This window comes from Mesoplodon mirus (genome assembly GCF_964341445.2).
Source record: "Mesoplodon mirus genome assembly, chromosome: 9".
NCBI classification, from domain to species: Eukaryota; Metazoa; Chordata; class Mammalia; order Artiodactyla; family Ziphiidae; genus Mesoplodon; species Mesoplodon mirus.
The window spans coordinates 56,071,827-56,090,787 of record NC_138985.1 but is presented as its reverse complement, the minus strand read 5'-3'; the positions used below and the strand labels follow the sequence as shown (position 1 = coordinate 56,090,787).

General features: G+C 42.1%; 1 protein-coding gene across 1 annotated transcript in view; it reads right to left on the bottom strand.

Annotated features, from left to right (window-relative positions):
• SLC25A13 (solute carrier family 25 member 13) overlaps positions 1-18,961 on the bottom strand; it is a 214,097-nt gene continuing 195,136 nt past the window's right edge. The window contains 4 exon segments of the mRNA XM_082633147.1: positions 1-1,158; positions 1,426-1,516; positions 1,608-1,766; positions 12,597-12,735. Coding sequence (XP_082489273.1) covers positions 972-1,158; positions 1,426-1,516; positions 1,608-1,766; positions 12,597-12,735 — 576 coding nt within the window. The 3' untranslated portion in view covers positions 1-971.

Below are 18,961 nucleotides of genomic sequence, written 5' to 3'. Positions count from 1 at the left end.
TAGCTTTAAAAATAGTTTATTTCCTTCTTCACAAACACATGAGCCTTCCGACCATTGTGCAGGGCACCACAAATTAAATAAAAACTTACATTGCAATGTATTTTTCTTCCATGATTCAAGATAAAATGGATTTTAAAAGCAAATGGGTGCCAATTACAGGGGATTGGGAGGGGGCGAGGGTAGGTACCAGTTAACAGGGAGGCACGCGTTTTTCTACAGTGTTTATTGAAATAGGCAGCAATCAGCACATGTGCTTCATATGAGTAGTTACCCCAAATTAGGAGAGATGCTGCATAGCCTGGTTTCTCCATGTATAGAGTGCAGTGCCAACAGTACTTTCGCTAAAGCACAAGAGACTTCTCCCTAGTAGTCTTCGTACCAGTAAAAGAATATGATTATTAAACATCTTCAATGTGGTTTTCATTACAAAAAAACATGTTTCACATAAAAGCTTCATAATACAATCCAGAGACAGAATTAGTACACGCTTAAAATCTGAAGCCAAGCTGGCTATTTCTGATAATGTGTTCATTTCTTCCAGTGTTTTTTACTTTCACAAATATGCACCCAGTTTCCTACCAGGTTAAATAGACATGGAACACTTTTGCTCTGAGCACCACGATTCCCTCTCAAGAGCCTCTTCGGGGCCATAATCCTAACCCTAAGGAGAACGGTTCTAATTTGTATTCAGACTTGCTTCTTCCTCCACATCAGGTTAGTGTTGACCAAATCCCAGCAAACGTCAGACACAAAGGTTTGTGAGCAGAGGCCCAGAGAATAATTATGAAAACTTTCACAATGATCTAGGTTAAGAAACCACACAGAAAATAAATGATTTCACCTTATAAAAAGCCTCGACTTGAATTTAAACAGGAGATGAAAGTGAAAGGAATGAAGTGTTGCTTCAATCCAAGATGGGGAGTTCTTCATTGCAGTAGCAATAAAGCCACAGCAATAGCCCAGGGACGGTCCTACGGGCCTCTACCAATGGCTTGTGAGGTAGATACTGACGGCTTGAAGAGAGGTAGGTAAAGCCCAAATTTGTTTTCAATCCCTGCAAACGTCGCAACTGCCAGTCTGTAGCCCCCAACGTGATCGGGGTTGGGAGCAGGCAGTGTGACCCTGGAGGTAGGAACGGGCTCTGCCCCCATGGGCTTCCTAAAAGGAGAGAAAATAGAGCGAGAACCTGAGTTTTCATTTTGTTTTTTAACTTGGTAAAAACAACGTTCAAAAACTGCTAAAGTCTGGATCAGAGAGGAGTTGTGGAATTCTAGTTAGCTGTATATTCCCTTTTGAAATGAGTCTGATAACATGACTTCAGTATTTTCCTACATCTTTTCGACTTCATCATAGGGACTAAACTGACATACCTTTCTCAATGACAACAGAGTATCAGAAGCAGCTGAAATGTAGCAGGATACTTACACTCCTCCAAAATCAACGTAGAACCATCGCTGCAGCAATTCATAGGTCAGCAAAGTTACACCAAACTGGGGGGAGGAACGAAACACACGAGCTTTGAAAGAAATAAGAAATAACAGATGCAATGAGATTTTAAAAATTCACCTGATACCAAAGGTTTAGTTAAGAGCAAATTATTTCCATACCGCCAGCTCCTTTCCACAAAGCTTTTGGGCCTTCTTCCCGAAGGATCTTCCTAAAGCAGTCTATCACTCCGCTGTAAGTGGTCTGGCCGGCCCGGGCGGCCACCTGTAATCGAGTCTTGATAACATCAGCGGGGGTCACTAGAGATGCCGCAGGCATACCTGCAGGAAAGACAACACCTTCGCAGTCCAGTCACATTCTCTCTATATAAAAAGAACTGTGCTTTGAACTGCCGGCCGTGGAAAAAAAGTTAAGAATCGGATGAAATCAAATGCCTCTTTGTTGTTCCCTCTGGGAAGCACAGCTGTGACTCTCGTCCGCAGTGAAGGAGGCTCCAACACACCTAGAGGAGCACACGTCTCGTCTCCAGATCACCAACGTCCGTTTGTTATGCTTATATTCTTAAATAGTTTGAAGGAATTATTTATCAAGACGATGACTTCGAGTGGTTGAGAACGGAGAAAGATTTTGTTTGTTTGTTTTTTCTTTTGCTTTCCTGTGGAAATCAGAGTTACTAGGTCTGAGTTTTCAGAGGTGAAGCTTGTTATCCGTCTCCTCTTCCTGCTTTTCCGGCAGTCGGCGGTGCCTTGTCACATACACTCAACCACCCCCCACCTTCCAAACCCTCACCTCTTCATTTACATCAGAGACTGACTTTACTGACAGCTAAACAAAGTGTGTGTGTGTGTGTGTGTGTGTGTGTGTGTTGACCTGAAGGGGAGGCGCCCACAGATAACACTTCAGGATTCCTCTTTCCTATGACTGACATCTCCAGAACAACTATGACAGAAAGCTTAAAATTTACATTGGCTGATAATCAATGAAAAAGAAACAAAAACAACAACAACCACCACCCTCCCAAAATCACCAATGGGAAATTTTTCAACATTTTATCCAAACTGGGGCAGCCCATGTTTAGATTTTTTAAAAGCGAGACTGTACTCAGAAGACACTGTCTCTTATGGTTTTATTACTTTTCCATTATGAACCTATTCCAAACCAAATTGGTCAAATGCAGATGCATAAATCTCCTTTGCTTTTTTTAAGGCTTAATAATTCTGTAAGAATTTCTGTCCAAACCAACGTGGTCTGGCTCACAACTCCATCTCATCCTTCTAACAGACAGCTTTAAAGTTACAGTGTGTGCGTATGTGCCCGGTGGGAAATCTGCAGAGTACACGTTTGCCTTTATATCACTAAGCTGTATCTTTTCCTCTTCCATCTATACTAAGCTCCTCAAACATTCATTTTAACAGTTTTTATAAAAATGCATCACGTTTTTGCATATGAGAAAGCTCACTTTATATCCAGTGCTTTACTGGATAAGTCATACTGAATTTCCTATTAGCTTAGAGGAATTATTTCAACTTTGAGCCAGGAATTTATCCTCCAACATAATGGAAGGAAACATGAAAAATGCTTAGAAACCCACTGTGTTCACACCACCAATTTTGTTTCACTTCCTGGTTTAGAAGGAGTTTAGCAAGGCTGTCTGCTTTAGACACGCAATAAAATCCTCCTTACAACGGTGGGGAGGCATGTCAGAGTGTGAATATGAAAGACATACAAGCAATAAAATGGGTAAAAAGTTTCCTTCAGTTAGGGCAGTTTTCATAAATAGCTACTTGTTATGAAAAAAGAGAGAAGTATTGGGGAGGGCAGGGAGGAAAGACATTTATCAGTGGAATAAAAATGCCAAGAGAAACGTGTAAGATGTTTAGCAAGTTGTCTGGTAAAAAGTGATTGGTGTGTGTGTTGGCGGGGGCGGGGTACTGGAAACATGGCAGCCTGCACACGACTCTCATCCTCTCCACCCCCTGCTCCCACCTCTCCTAGGAGGACAGCTGCCAGGGCCTCGGAGGGACTGTGGATATCCCTGTGGACAGGGAATTTCTGGTGTGGAGATTTGCTAAATTCACCTGGAGAATAGCATCAGGCTGCTCCAAAGCAAGGCCAGGAAGGCAGCATCCACCGGGAAGAGCTTGGCCACCGGAGATGTGTTGATTTGGGGGGTCAGGGATGGCAAAGACTCTGAGCCAATTTGCCTGGTCTCTCCCGGCTTGCAAAAGGGTAAAGACAATGCTGAGCAAGAGGTCAAGTCTTGGGACTTCCCTGGTGGTGCAGTGGTTAAGATTCCGTGCTCCCAAGGCAGGGGTCCCGGGTTTGATTCCCGGTCAGGGAACTAGATCCCACATGCATGCCGCAACTAAGAGTTCACATGCTACAAATAAGGAGCCCACGTACCACGACTAAGACCCGGTGCAACCAAATAAAAACAACAACAACAAAAAGAGGTCAAGTTTTCTCTCTTCCCAAAGATGGGAGAACAAGAGAAGGCTAGGCAACAGGGAGGCAGCTTTTAGGTTCCTCAACAGGAAGGGGACCACTGCCCAGCTGGTGCTTCAGAGATGAGACAAATGGTGAGAACCTGGGGCCACCTGCTCCCTGTGTGACTGGAACAACTTGGGTGTTCTCCAGCCAATAAAATAATTATAACTCTTGGGCTTCCCTGGTGGTGCAGTGGTTGAGAGTCCGCCTGCCGATGCAGGGGACACGGGTTCGTGCCCCGGTCCGGGAAGATCCTACATGCCGCGGAGCGGCTAGGCCCGTGAGACATGGCTGTTGAGCCTGCGCGTCCGGAGCCTGCGCTCTGCAACGGGAGAGACCACGACAGTGAGAGGCCCACATACAGCAAAAATAAATAAATAAATAAAAATTTAAAAAAATTATAACTCTTTAAGGGGGTGCCCAGCAGCTAGAGAGTAGAAGGTCATTTACAACAAAAAGAAAGCATGATTGGCAAAACACAGCTTTGGTACAAGGATATGTTGTATAACACAGGGAATATAGCCAATATTTTACAATAACTACAAATGGAATATAACCTTTAAAAATTGTGAATCACTATACTGTACAACCGAAACTTATATAATATTGTACCTCAACTCTACCTCAAAAACACACACACACACACACACACACACACAAAAACAACCCAGGGGCTTCCCTGGTGGCGCAGTGGTTGAGAGTCCGCCTGCCGATGCAGGGGACACAGGTTCGTGACACGCTCCAGGAAGATCCCACATGCCGCGGGGCGGCTGGGCCCGTGGGCCATGGCCGCTGGGCCTGCGCGTCCGGAGCCTGTGCTCCGCGACGGGAGAGGCCACAACAGTGAGAGGCCCGCGCACTGCAACAACAACAACAACAACCCAGCAAGGACCAATGAAAAGAGACCATATAACAAAAAATACAACTTTGGGGTAAGTCAGCCTTAATTTTCACAAATATCCCATTAGTATTTGTAAAAAAAAAATGTGCTTCTCTGTTTATGTCTATGTATTTTGGATCAAGGTTAAGTTTGCAGAATCCCTTTGCACCCTTATTTATATTATCTACTTGATGTATCAGTTTCTAAGAAAAGTGTAAAGATTTTCATTTAGAAAGAGAAAATACCACATTCTCGTCATACTTTTAACTTGAGGTTTTATAGGACGATATTATGTTGATAATACAGAGAGGCTTCTTAGTGAACTTTACCTTTTCTAAGTGTAAAATATGCCTCTGTGCTTCTGAATGCTATTTTTAAACCCTGAATTCCATTTAGTTTGACATTAATATTGCTACACTTGCTTATTGTTGGTATTTGCCTGGTACATATTTTTCAATCCATTCTCTTTCCATCTTTCTATGTCACTGTTTTCTCGAATTTCAGATGACTAGATTTTCTTTCACAACTTGGCTAAAACTGTTTGTCTTTACTAGGGGCACTGAACGCATTCAGTTGTGGCTCACAGACTGATTTCTGCCATCCTGGGTTAGTTACGGTTTTTATTTTCTCTGCTTCTAGGTGTTTCCCTTTTGATTTCCACCCTTTCCTGACTAATTCAATTTGTCTAAATATCATAAGCGTTTGTTACACAGGTGTGAGTTACAGTGTGTGCAGCGAATGAGCACTGACATCTCTGCAAGCTGAGGAGGCGGTGCCCCCTCCCTTTGTCTCCCTTTCTATGTTACTTGCCTCCCAACGACGCTTCTTGTACAAAAACACATAAGCCAAGGTTAGCAGTCATTCAGACCGACTCTCGGGTTTAACTTGTATCTGCTCTGTTTCATATACCCCACAGTGTCCTCTTTCTTAAGTTCACTTTTCATTTGGCCTCCGAGAGGTCTGTGAGGGGCACCTGTGAGTCCTGGCTGGAAGGGACTACCCTGGTTTGGCCTCTGCTCCTGAAGGCAAGCGTGCCTGCTGGGAACATAACTGCAGATCAAGACCTCCTCTCCTCGGCATTTTGACGGAAGCCAGCACCGCAGATGAGAAGCCAATCTTCCATTACTGATTGGTTTTCTGTCCGCTTTTCCTTATTGCTTCTCCCTGGATAACTCCTATTAAACAGATGTTAGACCTCTCGGATTCATCCTACATATCTCTTAAATTTTCTGTTATTTTTCATCTATGTATTTATGATCCCTAGTCTAGAGTTTTTTGTTTGTTTTTTCCCATGACTTTATTTTCCATGTGTCAAATTTGGTGTGTGTTTTTTTTATGGATTTCTAAGTTTGGCAATCTTTTTATTAACTTTCAAGAAAGCCTCCTTACTGAGTGTTTCTTTCAAATCTGAGGACCCGAATTATAGTTCTTAAAAGTTCTCCTCTGTTCCCTGAATTGCCTGTTTTCTCTGTAATTCTTCTGTTTACTTACCTTATTGCTCCTTGTTGTGTGAGGGGACCCCTGGCTGTCTACTGACATTCAAGTTCAAAGGACAGGCTGATTTGTGCTGTGGACAGCTTTCCACTGCACTCTGGGCCAGCCTCACCCACAGGCCTCTCTCCTGAATGGAGAGAGTTTGTGAAATGGGTGAGGCCCGTAACTGCATGCAGGGGCTAAGATAGGCTGGCAGGGCAGGGACCTTCCGAATCCTGCAATGCGGGGTGCTTCACTCTGGAGGTAGAAGGATTATTTTCTACCCCTCTTTGGAAGAGCTGCTATTAGTTCATTTCTTTCCCCCCACCCCCCGCATCTGTGGTAAAGGTCTGGAATTACCGTTAAGCCTTGCCCTGCTTTCTTTCAGTTCTTTACAACCGCCCTCTCCAGGCAAGTGTTCCCTTCCTTTAGAATACAGCTCTGGGCTTTTAGCCTCCTTTCAAATGTTGCCTGAAGTTCCATATAAAAAGGAGAAGAGAGAGGAGCAAGCCGACCTCCCCACAGTAAATGCAGTTCCTTAACTCTTGTTAATGATTTACCTTAAAACCTCCCCCAACACTCAAAGCATTTTATCTATTGTTCACTCTGAGGTTAAAATTACCTGGTTTTGCTCTTCAATTAATAAAAGTAGTTTCTCCTGCTGGTGTTCTGGGCTGTGGCATTTTTCACTTGTTTCAGGTTTTGGTTCCTATCTTCTGAAGGCTGGTGCTAATAAGGAGTTTTTTTGTTTTTTTGTTTGTTTTGCGGTACGCGGGCCTCTCACTGTTGTGGCCTCTCCCGTTGCGGAGCACAGACTCCGGACGCGCAGGCCCAGTGGCCATGGCTCACGGGCCCAGCCGCTCCGCGGCATGTGGGATCTTCCCGGACCGGGGCATGAACCCGTGTCCCCTGCATCAGCAGGCGGACTCTCAACCACTGCGCCACCAGGGAAGCCCAATAAGGAGTTTTTTAACATGTATTTTCTAACATTTTAAGGTATTTGGGAGGAGAGATGGATCAACATGTTCAGTCCATTACCTTGATCCAACCTCTCCATTACTCTTTTTTTTTTAAGGATCTAAGAATTGCTTTTAAATTATCTTAAGCTTTATGTCTACATAATTAAAAAATTGTTAACATTTTATATAATTATGTGCCAATGGTACTTTTCTCCTAACTTAATTCTTCTAATACATTTGTAAAAGCATCATGATCAGTCACACACATAACTCTTTTAAAGATATTCCTGAATTACGACTTAGTCTAAAGCTAATTAATTCAAAGACAAGATCACAAGACCATCACTGCAGTCTGACTTGCTCCTCTATCTCACCACTCTGACAGGATCATCTGGGATGAGCGGTCACTCTATAACATTTGAGAAGTATTAGATATCCTTCATTTGATATTATCCATAAACCATATTGAAATGCCCTTCATTAATCAAAAAAGTAACACTTAATTAGAGTGAGTCAGAATTTGGTTCCTTAATTTCAGGCCCCCTGCTTCAACCCTCACCTTCTGACAACACATGAGGCACTTTGGCTAATGAACATAAATTCAAATATCTGTTGGTCTTAACTCGATCCTGTGAATTAATGGAGATGTTCCCAGTATCTAAATATCTTCCCAGTTTATCACTAGATACGTAGACCTAAAAAAATTTAATATTCTCTACGTTTTAAGATACTAACAACCACCTGTTAAAAAGCTGTATATTGAGTTTCCCTGGTGGCGCAGTGGTTGGGAGTCTGCCTGCTAACGCAGGGGACGTGGGTTCGCGCCCTGGTCTGGGAAGATCACACATGCCGCGGAGCAACTAGGCCCGTGAACCACAATTACTGAGCCTGCGCGTCTGGAGCCTATGCTCCGCAACAAGAGAGGCCACGATAAGTGAGAGGCCCACGCACCGCGATGAAGAGTGGCCCCCGCTCGCCGCAACTAGAGAAAGCCCTTGCCTGGAAATGAAGACCCAACACAGCCATAAATAAAAAAATAAAAAGGCTGTATATTACTAAAGCAATCTAACTTTAAATCAAATCAAATTTTTGGAGAAAGTAAGGTAATACTTACTGAATAACTGAAATTCCTGTCAAAACATAAAAGGTAAAATCATGTTCACTGAACCCAGATCCATCTTATGTATAATAGTATTGTTCAACAAAAAATATACGTATCCTGTATAAGAGATAAATTGAAATATAAAATATAAAAATCATATTTTATATTAAAATGTGTGTTTTACATAACATATAAAAATAGCATTAAGACATTCCTTATAATAAATAAGTTAGTGCTCAATTACTGTTCCTCATAGCTTATTTTGAGATCAGCTTTTCTCCTTTCTCTTCATGACAACAAAGATCACTCTGGCCCTGGGACCTACTTCCTGGGCTTCTGTGCATACCCACCCCATCACTGTGTCCTCTCCTGAGGAAATGCCTTTCTTCCCCTGATATCCACAAGAGGAACATGGGGTCTGAACTGGCTTGCAACCAACAGCCCACACACGTGTGGTGCATTTTGTGCTCACTGCCCTTCTTGATGGTGTTGCACTGGGCACACTTCTGACCACAGCCTTCTTGCCCTTTCCATACTGAATTCGGCTCCCCGGCCGAGCACACCTGCAAGGCTCTACACTCAGCAGATGGTGGCCCTGCTTCCTCCCAGGACATCAGTTAACTGCTTACCACTGGATATAGATTTTTATGTTTATCTTACTAAAAAAAAAAAAAAATTACTAATCTTCCTTATTAATTCTGATATTTTTAGGCATTTTAATTTGGATTTTCAGGTAAACAATCATTTTCAAATAATGATAGATTCATTTCTTCTTTTCTAATATTTATGCCTCTTCCTTCCTTTTCATATTTACCACATTGACTGGAACCTCCAAATAAGGCTAAAAAACTGGATAACAGAAACATCCCTAACTTTAATGAGAATAGAGGTTATGGCAGTGGCCATTGGCTTCTGATATCTGTTATGAAATTAAGAAAGTAGCTTAGTTCTCATTACATAGTTTATACAGGTTTGTGGAAGATAAAGACCATCAAGCTTTGTGGCTTATCTGTCCTTTCAAGAAAAAACCAGTGACACAGTCTGTCTTCTATTGTCCTGTCTACAGGGAAGGGGAAGATGGACAATAAAATGAAGGTAAACGTTCTATAGTCAGCGTGGCAGTTCGCTCCCAAATGGGCCTCAGTGATCTTCACCTGCTGGTGCTCACACCTCTGCCTCTGCATGGTCTTCATGCACGTTACGGAGGGCTGATCAGTAGGACTAATAGGACGGTGTGGAAATGAAGGAGTGCGACTTAACAAGGCTTGGTCATAAACACACTGCAGCTTCGATGTGCTTCCTCTTCTTCTCACCTTCCTCCCCCAACTTCTCCTGCCCTGTCCCTCCCTTTCCCTCCTCCCTCTCTCTCTGGTCTTGCTCTGGGGGAAGCCAGCCGCTGTGTCATGAGGACATCCAAGGACCTATGGAGAGGCCCTATGGCAAGGAACTGACGGTCTGCCAATGCCGTGGGTGCTGCCAATGCCATGCGTGCGACTGAGCCATCTTGAAAGCGCGTCCTCCGACCCCAGTCAGGCCTTCTAGAGCCCTAACGTCTTGACCGCAACCTCATGACAGACTCGAGCTACAGGTCCCCAGATAAGCTGCTCCCAACCCACAGAAACTGGGATAATAAACATTTGTTGTTTGAAGCTGCTAAGTTTGGGGTAACCTGTTATGTGGCAACAAGTAACTAATACAGAAGGTATGTGGAAAACAACTCTGAAAGACAACAGGATGGCTAGAGGGCTAAAATAATAGCAGAATGGGGATGTAAAGCAGTTCAAACTTTCAAGAAGGACATGGCAATGCCTTAAAAACAATCATAATTTTTTTTTTAAACCAGCAAACTCACATCAGAGAATTTATTTCTCCCAAGAAAACAATCCAGAATAGGGGGACAAGCCTTACGCACAAAGATGTTTTTTAACAATACCATGTATTTAAAACGTTTTTGAAAAAAAAGTTTGTTATCTAAGATTGAAGATGATGTAAGTATGCAGCAAATTAAAAATTTTGTTTACAAAGTTTTAAATGACATAAGAAAATTAATATTATTATTGAACATTTAAAAATACTTATTATGTGCCGGGTGCTTTCCTGGATCTTTATATCCATTAATTCACTTAATCCTCATAATAATCTTATAAGACTAAGACTATTCTTATTTCCATATAGAGGTGGAGAAACAAGCCTAGAGGCATTAAGTAACTCATTCAGGTCATACAGTTCTCAGCAGGGAAACTGGAATTTGAACCCAGATAGTCTGACCCCACAGCACATGCCATGAACCATTTTGCTGTGATGGTGAACAACGCTTCCGAAACGATACTAAGTGAAAACCACATACCCATAATGTGATCACAGTTCTGTTAAAAACCATCCAGGGGGGGAGAAATTAGCAAAATTATTAAATGGTGATTATCTTAGAGTTATGGAATAATGGATACCGTTATCTTATTTACATGTTCCGATACTTTCCAAATATTTTACAATGGTCAATATTTTCATAATCCTACAAAAAATAGAAGACAATAAACTTTAAAGGAGAAAAAAAAATCCACTCGTAATTTCTACTGTAGAAATTACTGATCTGCACAGATCACCCAGGAAAACTTGTACCCAGAGACAAAAATTATGTCTGGGTAGCTATCTTCTCCAAGGGAAGAGTTAAAGGCAATGTTTTTGTGGTTCAAAGAAAACAAAGCTTGGAGAATGTCCTAGACTTTGATCTGAGCTCTAATACTTATCTTCTGATGTTGCAGCTGATTTTTGGAGTGAGTTACAGACAGATTCTCTTGGATTCAACATAATGATGGCTAACACGTACTGAGTATTTACTCTCTGCCAGGCTACAGGCTAAGTCCTCCACATGGGTGCTCTCACTAGAGCCTCAGAGCCACTCTCTCCCGTCAGTACAATTACCATCTCCCTTTATGGCTGAGGAAATCAAGCCCAGGGAGCTTAAGTAACTTGCCCGAGGTCACATACTACTAAGTGGTATGTCAGTTCTCCCCAGTAGGTCCTACCTTATTTCAAGTAAATAACTGGAAATAAATTGTATTATATACACCCTTTTGGTTCAAAAGATATTATCATTTATACATCTGTAAATGACATATAAAGGACACAGTGAGTGAGTCAACGGCCAAACTGGGATTAAAACAGGGAATTCTATGGCTGAGAATTGAGATCATGATTTTCTGATTTAGGTAGAGTGGTCTCACTGCTACTCATACAGTGAGGCTCCCTGAGCAGCCAGGAAAGGACAGCCCTGCCTCATATACCAACATCACCACCTTTGAAGAAAAGGGATTAACCAAGAATTACAGAGGAGCCCCATGGGTTCCTGCCTCCAGGGCTCCCCAGGCTACAGGCAGGACACGGGGCTCACAAAACAGCAAACAACTTCTCAAAGCAGGGGGTAGTTCTCAAGAGGCTCAAGCCACATGTCTGATGAGAACAACACCTGTATCAAAATTGTTTGGACCCAGGCACCCCAGGACTGCCTTAGGGTCTGTTAACTCATTAAATGTTTGTCACCACCTGGAGAGCTAATCCAGATTGTTCTAGCCTTTAGGGTCTCTAAACAAGGAGAAGCATCAAAGAATGAACTCATTCCTGCTGGGGCTATAATCAAATTTCCTCTAAGGATTTACACTGGGAATGTAGAAGCCAACGTCTGCGTCTATTTTCTTCTGTTGATACTTTCACTGTAGCACTATAGAAGACAGTCATTTCTCTCTGAGATTCAATATACGCCCCACCGCCCCCAATCTTACAACCTTGCACAGCTAGCAGGAATCAGGTACCTAACAGACCCAAGCTGTTTCTAGTTCTATTACATTTCTTTTCTCTCAATGACGATAACTACTGCTTAAATTTTGGACAAGTTTTATGTACTGTTTTGGTTAGACACCTTTAAGGCACAAGTATTAACATTTTAAAAAACTTCTGACTGAACAGTTCTTGTTCTTACACCATGAAGTGAAACTATGAAATGACATGGAACCTGAATTGGAATCCAACAATACTACAAATGCACCAATTTTTAACGAGCTTTTTTTGGAGTTGAGAAATTAAGCTTGTCTAATAGTCTAACCTGCCAGAAGTTAAGATTCATTTCTTTCCCTTTCATTTTAGTAGCTCTTCAAAGCAATCTAAAGCCATCTCACATGTACCCTGTCGAGAACTATAAGCAAAAATTCCAGTGCAAGTGGCACAGTGGGAACGGAGCTCTGAGGACACTCACCGGCTATGGCGCCAGCTAAGAGCAGGCTTCCGGGGCTAATCTGCCCATCTTCATTTGCAAGGGAAGCCTTCACATGAGCATAGCATGGGAAGTAGATGGCCGAGAAAGGAATGTCCCGCAGAAAGCATGCTTTGGCACCCTGTACGTTTGAAAAGGAAGAAAAACCACATGAAACACATATCCCATTCAGAAGATCAAACTTCTTTGGAGCTTCCCTCAGAACAAAATATTCCTGGAGAAGACCAAATTTGTACTTAACAAGTTGAAAGGGGAACAGAAAAAAATATATATAACCCAAATTCTGCAAGTAATAAATCAGAATCTTGTATTTTAAAATAAAACATTTTACTGTGTGGTATAAGCGAGAGGGGAGAGTTCTTGTTTATTCTAATGGTAAGATTTCGATGAAAACATTTTCGGAACTCTGCCTGCCACATCCTTTTAAATCCCTAATTGATGGCAGGTCACTGGCATTTCAAGGAGGATCTGTTCTCAGAAGATGGGCAACAAAAACCAAGATACCTCTGTGTTTACACACTAGGAAGTGGACAAATTATAAAGATGGTAGGGGAAGGGGTTTGTTTTTCATATTGTTTGAGACTCTGATGAAAATGTTGGACTCTTTCCCAGAAAAAATTACACATATGTAAAAAATTAGACACCTTTTCAAGGGGTTCATGGATTCCCCCAATTTATTCATATACTTAGCCCGACTGCCCCAGGGCTTATGAAACATTGATAAATGCCTGTCCTAAAGCCTTAAAATGTTTATAATAATTCCTATATATTTAAGAGCTCTGTGTAAAACAATTAGCAACTAAGGCAAAGTCTTCACCAAATAGTTTCTGGTGCCAAAATAATGCCATGGGGAGGCCTTGAAAATTGATGCATGCCCAGAGATACGATAAAAAATTCTAATGAAAACCACAAGACATATACTGTGTTTTAGGTAGGCTAAACCTACCTACCTTCAGAAGCCCCCCTTTTCAACACAATGATTTAATACCATTTCTTTCACAGATTTCTAATGCCCAAAAATTTTCATCAAATTTAGAGATTCTTCAAGGAAAATAATGAATCCATCCAGATTCCACAGACCTAGCCAAGCCCCGTGACATTTATTGAGGTCTAGTGATGCTGGCTCTCCGGTATTTGCCTGATGTCAGCCTCCAATCTGTCAAAGTTCCTTAACACTACACATCTGTTACTGCAGCCTTTGCTTTTCTGACACCCGCATTATACTCCTGACTCACACTGAGCTTGTGGGTAATAAAGCCCTTAGTCTTTTCCATATGAACCGCTATTAACCCAGGTCTACTGTAACTTAATTAGTTGTCCTAAACAAGTAACATAAGCAGGGCTTTGTGTTTAATCCTATTAAACTTCATCCGAGTTTGGCCCATCCTTCCAACCAGAACAAATGCTTGGAATCTGGATTCTGTCATGTTGGTTGTTCTTCAATCAACTCACCCATGGATGTGTTAAGCTGATTCTGGCCACTTTGAGTACAGATCCCCCATCACGGATGGCCAATCAGCCCACACTTCTGTTAACACCCAAACTGTTAAATGCGTAACTGAAAAGAAGAACTACAAAATTCACCACACCCAAATTCCTCATTTTATACATGTGCAAATTGATGCCCAGGACAGTTACCTTATCAATCGCACGTTTATTAAGGGCCTTGCTGTTGGCTTGCTTAAGGGACCTCCTTGGAGGCAGTGCCAGAGACAGGTCCAAAACTCAGGAGGCTCAAGTTTTTTCCACCTCTCCCAGTTTTTTCAAGGGGAAAAAGTACAGTATAATACCAGTATCCATGTAGCGTCCAATCCTTTCCTGATGGTTAGTTTTTCAAAAAGTTATAAGCCAGGGAGTTACTGTGTAAGGGTAATACTATCACTCATTTGTTTGTCTATTTTCACTTCCTTTTCCTTATTTTGCCTACAAACCTTCCCATAAGTTCTGTTCACTATTTGCTCACATGCAGAGTCTGTCCAGGAGATATTCAAATTAAATACCAAATGACCAACTCATATTAAGATCAGTTAAATCTTCTTCATGTCTGGCTCCTTCAATATAGTAAAAAAATTGCCATATTACTGACTTACTAAACAAATCACTTTGGAGTAATTTTTAGGATGATAAAATTCCTCCTCGCACAAATTTTGCTTTTAACTAAATCTATTAGTTTTTACTATGGACCTCATCTCCCACATTTCTGCATCTATAGAACTTCAGTCTATATGCTCTGCTCATTTTTTTTTTCTTCTTTTGCTGGTAATATTTTCCCTTTAACATGTTTCCCCCCCCCCATTAGAAAATATTAAGTGCCTATCACAGACAAAGTAAAGTATTAAAAATTTAAATTGCCTTAATTTAAAGTATTAAAAATTTAACTTGCCCTTAATTTTCACCAGCAAGAGATAAACACTGCAACCACCATATATGTTTTGGAGCATCGCCTTCAAAAGTAATATTATCAACCGTTCCATAGTCGGGGTCATGCTTCTGTGGTTCAGTTATGCTTTTCTTCTCCTTAAATTCATGGTATCCAGTTTTTTGGTTTTCTTTTTTGTGGGAGAGTGAGGGGGCGGTATGGTCTAACATCTCCTCAGCCATACTGCCTAAATTTCTTTTCTATATGCTGTTTTGAAAACTCCACCATCATCATGGTCTTGGCTGTCCTGTGGATCAGGCCCAGTATTGTCACCCTTCTCAAAGCTTTGTAATGACTTCACTTTCCCATTTTTCTCTCCTGGTCAGCCTGATTCCTCTCAGGTAAAGCTACTCGATGCCCCATTCATCTGATCAATCAAGGCACACCTATCACTCTACATCGTCTTTGATGACTGCTAAGCTAGGCACATCAACCTCTTAAATACCTCCTCTTCATTCATTTAAACCCAAACACCACCCTTTCCAAGTAAGTAGAAGACAGACAAGGAGCAGATTCCACATGGCTCCACACTGTCTACACTTTCTCAGTGCTGTATATCTGCCTACGTCAGTGTTGCCTATTTCAGAGTGTAAGCAACCAGGAGCCAGAAACTACTGTCTGATTTAATTTAGAAAACAACAAAATCTTGGGCTGTTAGGGCCTAAGACATGTTCCTGGTGACACTGATTTGGCTTTGCCAACTCCCACAGAAAACACCACAACTAAAGAGAGAAATGAGAGGCTTTGGGATACACTGATACGTGACCTGAAATTAGAAATATCCCTGTGACACAAGAAGAGTAAGGCCAAGTGAAGAAGCAGCTGGGTTCTCCCAAGAAGGAACTCTGCTTTCCTGAAATCATGACAGTAAATCATGTATCAGTGTGAGAATATGAGCCTAATAAGAGGTGTGATATGCTTTAAGAGATGTCTGAAAACAGTTCCAGATGACTAAGAAGAAAAATGACTTGATCAAAACACAGATGAACAAACAAACAAAGAAAGACCACATCTAAGGAAAAGGCGGAGCTACACTGTGAAACACTAAAGGAAAAATGGTCAGAAATATGCTGTATTTTTCCTACCAGGGATCAGACAATGTGCTTAAATAATTTATGCATGCTGGAGCCAAGGTGAGACTCTGTAAGACGTTTCAGTTTTCTGATTATCTGAAAAACAGGAAGGAAAGGGAAAGTGAAGGAAGAAAGTTACCTTGTGGAATGGCCACCATCTCTGCTTCACAGAGGCAGGACCATCTAGCCAGCAAGTGAAAACGTTTAGAAACTCTAATTTCCACTGAGCAAGGTATGAAGCAGCCCTGGGACCTGAGAGAGGTACCCTCCCCTCTATGGCTGTGTGGCTGTGTAATGAAGGAGCGCTGGGGGAAACAGAGCTCTGAACCTTCCTCTCCTGTCAAAATGGCCAAAGGTTGCCTTCTTCGGGGCAGAGAGGGGGACAGGGGTTTAGGAATACACAAGGAAATAATTATTAAAGTCCCATGTAAAGTATCGAGTCCAGGACAAGTGTGAGGGCCGGTGGGGATGAGGAGGTCTGTGGTCCCTGCCTCTCCCGGAGCCTGCATCCTCCCACACCCCAGCACCTGCTCAGGCATCTCCCGGCAGCACATCACTTCTCCTGAGTCATGAGGTGTCTCTCACCTCTCTCACACCCCAGGCATCAAAGCCCAGTTCCCAAGGAAAGCTAACTTCGCAAAGGGTTGAAGAAAAAGGCACAGGCTTATTACATTTTCCTGGTCTCCTCCCCTCCTCCTCCCCCGCCCCCCGACTTCCTCCAGGCCTAAGACACAAAGGCAGGTGCCAGTTTGGCACAATGAAAAGGGAGACAGGATGTGAGAAAGGCATTTAAAGTTCCAACAGTGAGAATGTTCCCCAGATTCCTTGATAAATCCTTCACTTCTCAGTGAACACCCATCCTCCAGTCCTACATCAAAACATAAACCTGTTTGACTTGAATTCTACTTGCCCCACGTACCATTTTTACTAAGTGATCAGCCATTCTGAACAGGCAACTTTATAATAAAGGGAAACATTCCATGCTGCCCAAGAGCCTGCGTCAGCAACACAAAAAGAAGTACTTTGGCCATTAAAAAATTAATAAATGACAAAGTGTGTACCACCTAAAATAAATCTTTAAATGTTCCTCCCCTTAAGAAAAATCCCCACATTTCCCTGCTCTAGGCAGCCCTGCCCTTGGACATTCCCTGGTTGGCCCTGAAGTTCCTTTGTACACACAGTAAAATCACTTGGGGGAAATTAATAAATGAAAAATGCAATCATCTGATCTCTTACTCTTCGTTAAAGCACTCTTTCTCCAAAAAAGGGAAATTATTATTATTTTTTTCCTTTTTAATAAAAGGCCCACTAATAACAGACAGGAACAATAAAAGACATCTCAGGGGAGACCTATATGTGAATAAACTAGAATCAAAACTCAGATCTAGTTTAATTATCAACTCTGGCTCCGTTCCAATTCCATATCCCTCCAAAGTCTCTCCATCACCATTCTAGTTAAGGTCTAGGAACTTCATTTAACTTCAGTGGTCCATGATGCACACAGGCCAATTAGACAGGTTTAGAGACGCTGGCCACTGTATCGCCAAGGCAAAGGAAATATCTGTTTTACTTCTCATGCTTTTTTGGATGTGGACACTATGGTGAAAGCCCAAAGGAGCTTTAATCAATTCTTAAGTTGCTGGAATCATCCACCCAAACTTACTCCGGCAGCTCTGTTTGGCACGAAACTGTCAAAAGATAAAACACAACAGGATTTGTATCTTACACACATACACTGCTATCTCCAGTGTCTTTTTCCTTCCTTTAAAGCTCTTCATCTTGGATGGTATCACACCTACCCAATGAATCTGAGGGAAAAAAACCATCCTGAATGATGGTGGTTGATAAAGAAGTCAGGGCCAGGGCAGGTCTTTTCACATGCTAATTCCTGCTTATTCTAGCTGTACCTGCAAATACAGCTTGAAACAGACTATTTCTAATACAGAGGAAGGTAATTACACTCACAAAGGCACCTCTGTGTCAGGGCTGGGCACCAGGAGCCAGCAGGTCTGGGAGACAGAGGCTTAACAGAGACTCCTGCAGTGAATGCACATTGTCTAGCATGGGGGAAAATGCCAGACCGGGGGGAACCTGCAGCATTCAAAACAACAGTGGTGCACCTTGTCTGGGAAGGTTATTTAATGCTTCTGGCACCTGTAGTCAGAGCCACCCCTCTTTTCCTACTTTACAGGTTTAGAATTTATTTGGCATGTATAATTGTATATTTTGATCCTGGAGCTACAAACAATGGGCAGCATGTCATGTCTTGATCCCTTAGCATTCCTCTTGGTTTCTCCCAAGTGAGTTAACCCTTGTATACACAGCCTGGCAGTACCTCTCCTGCCCAGTCAAGGGACAGTTAGGGATTTGAACAGGGTGCACTTCAGTATCTTGCTGAGAAACATTACTGGTGCCAAGCTCCGTTATGTTGTGTCACTGGCGTTAAAGCCAAATCAACCAGTCAACAATTGGAGACTCCATATAAGTGACACTGAAATTACTTCAATTTGAATATAAAATATCAATGCCTACTACTTGCTTTCTTTAGTCCAGGGACTTTTAGATTATTGGTGTCTCCCTAATTTCATTGCAATTCTAACAAAAGCACCTTGGTAACCCAAGGTTTTTTGTTAGGAAATGCCACTCGTGTGCCAGCTCTAATTCTCTACTGTTCTACTATTACATGTTGCTTTGCCATCACTGATGCTCATCATTTAGATGGACTGGAAATCCAATAAGTGGCTCAGAGTTTTATTACATGGAATTTTGGTCTCTGAGAAGCTTTGTCCCCTTCACAAAGCTAATCTGTAAAAAAGTCCCATCTTTTCAATTTTTCTTTTCTTTCCCTTCTTGCT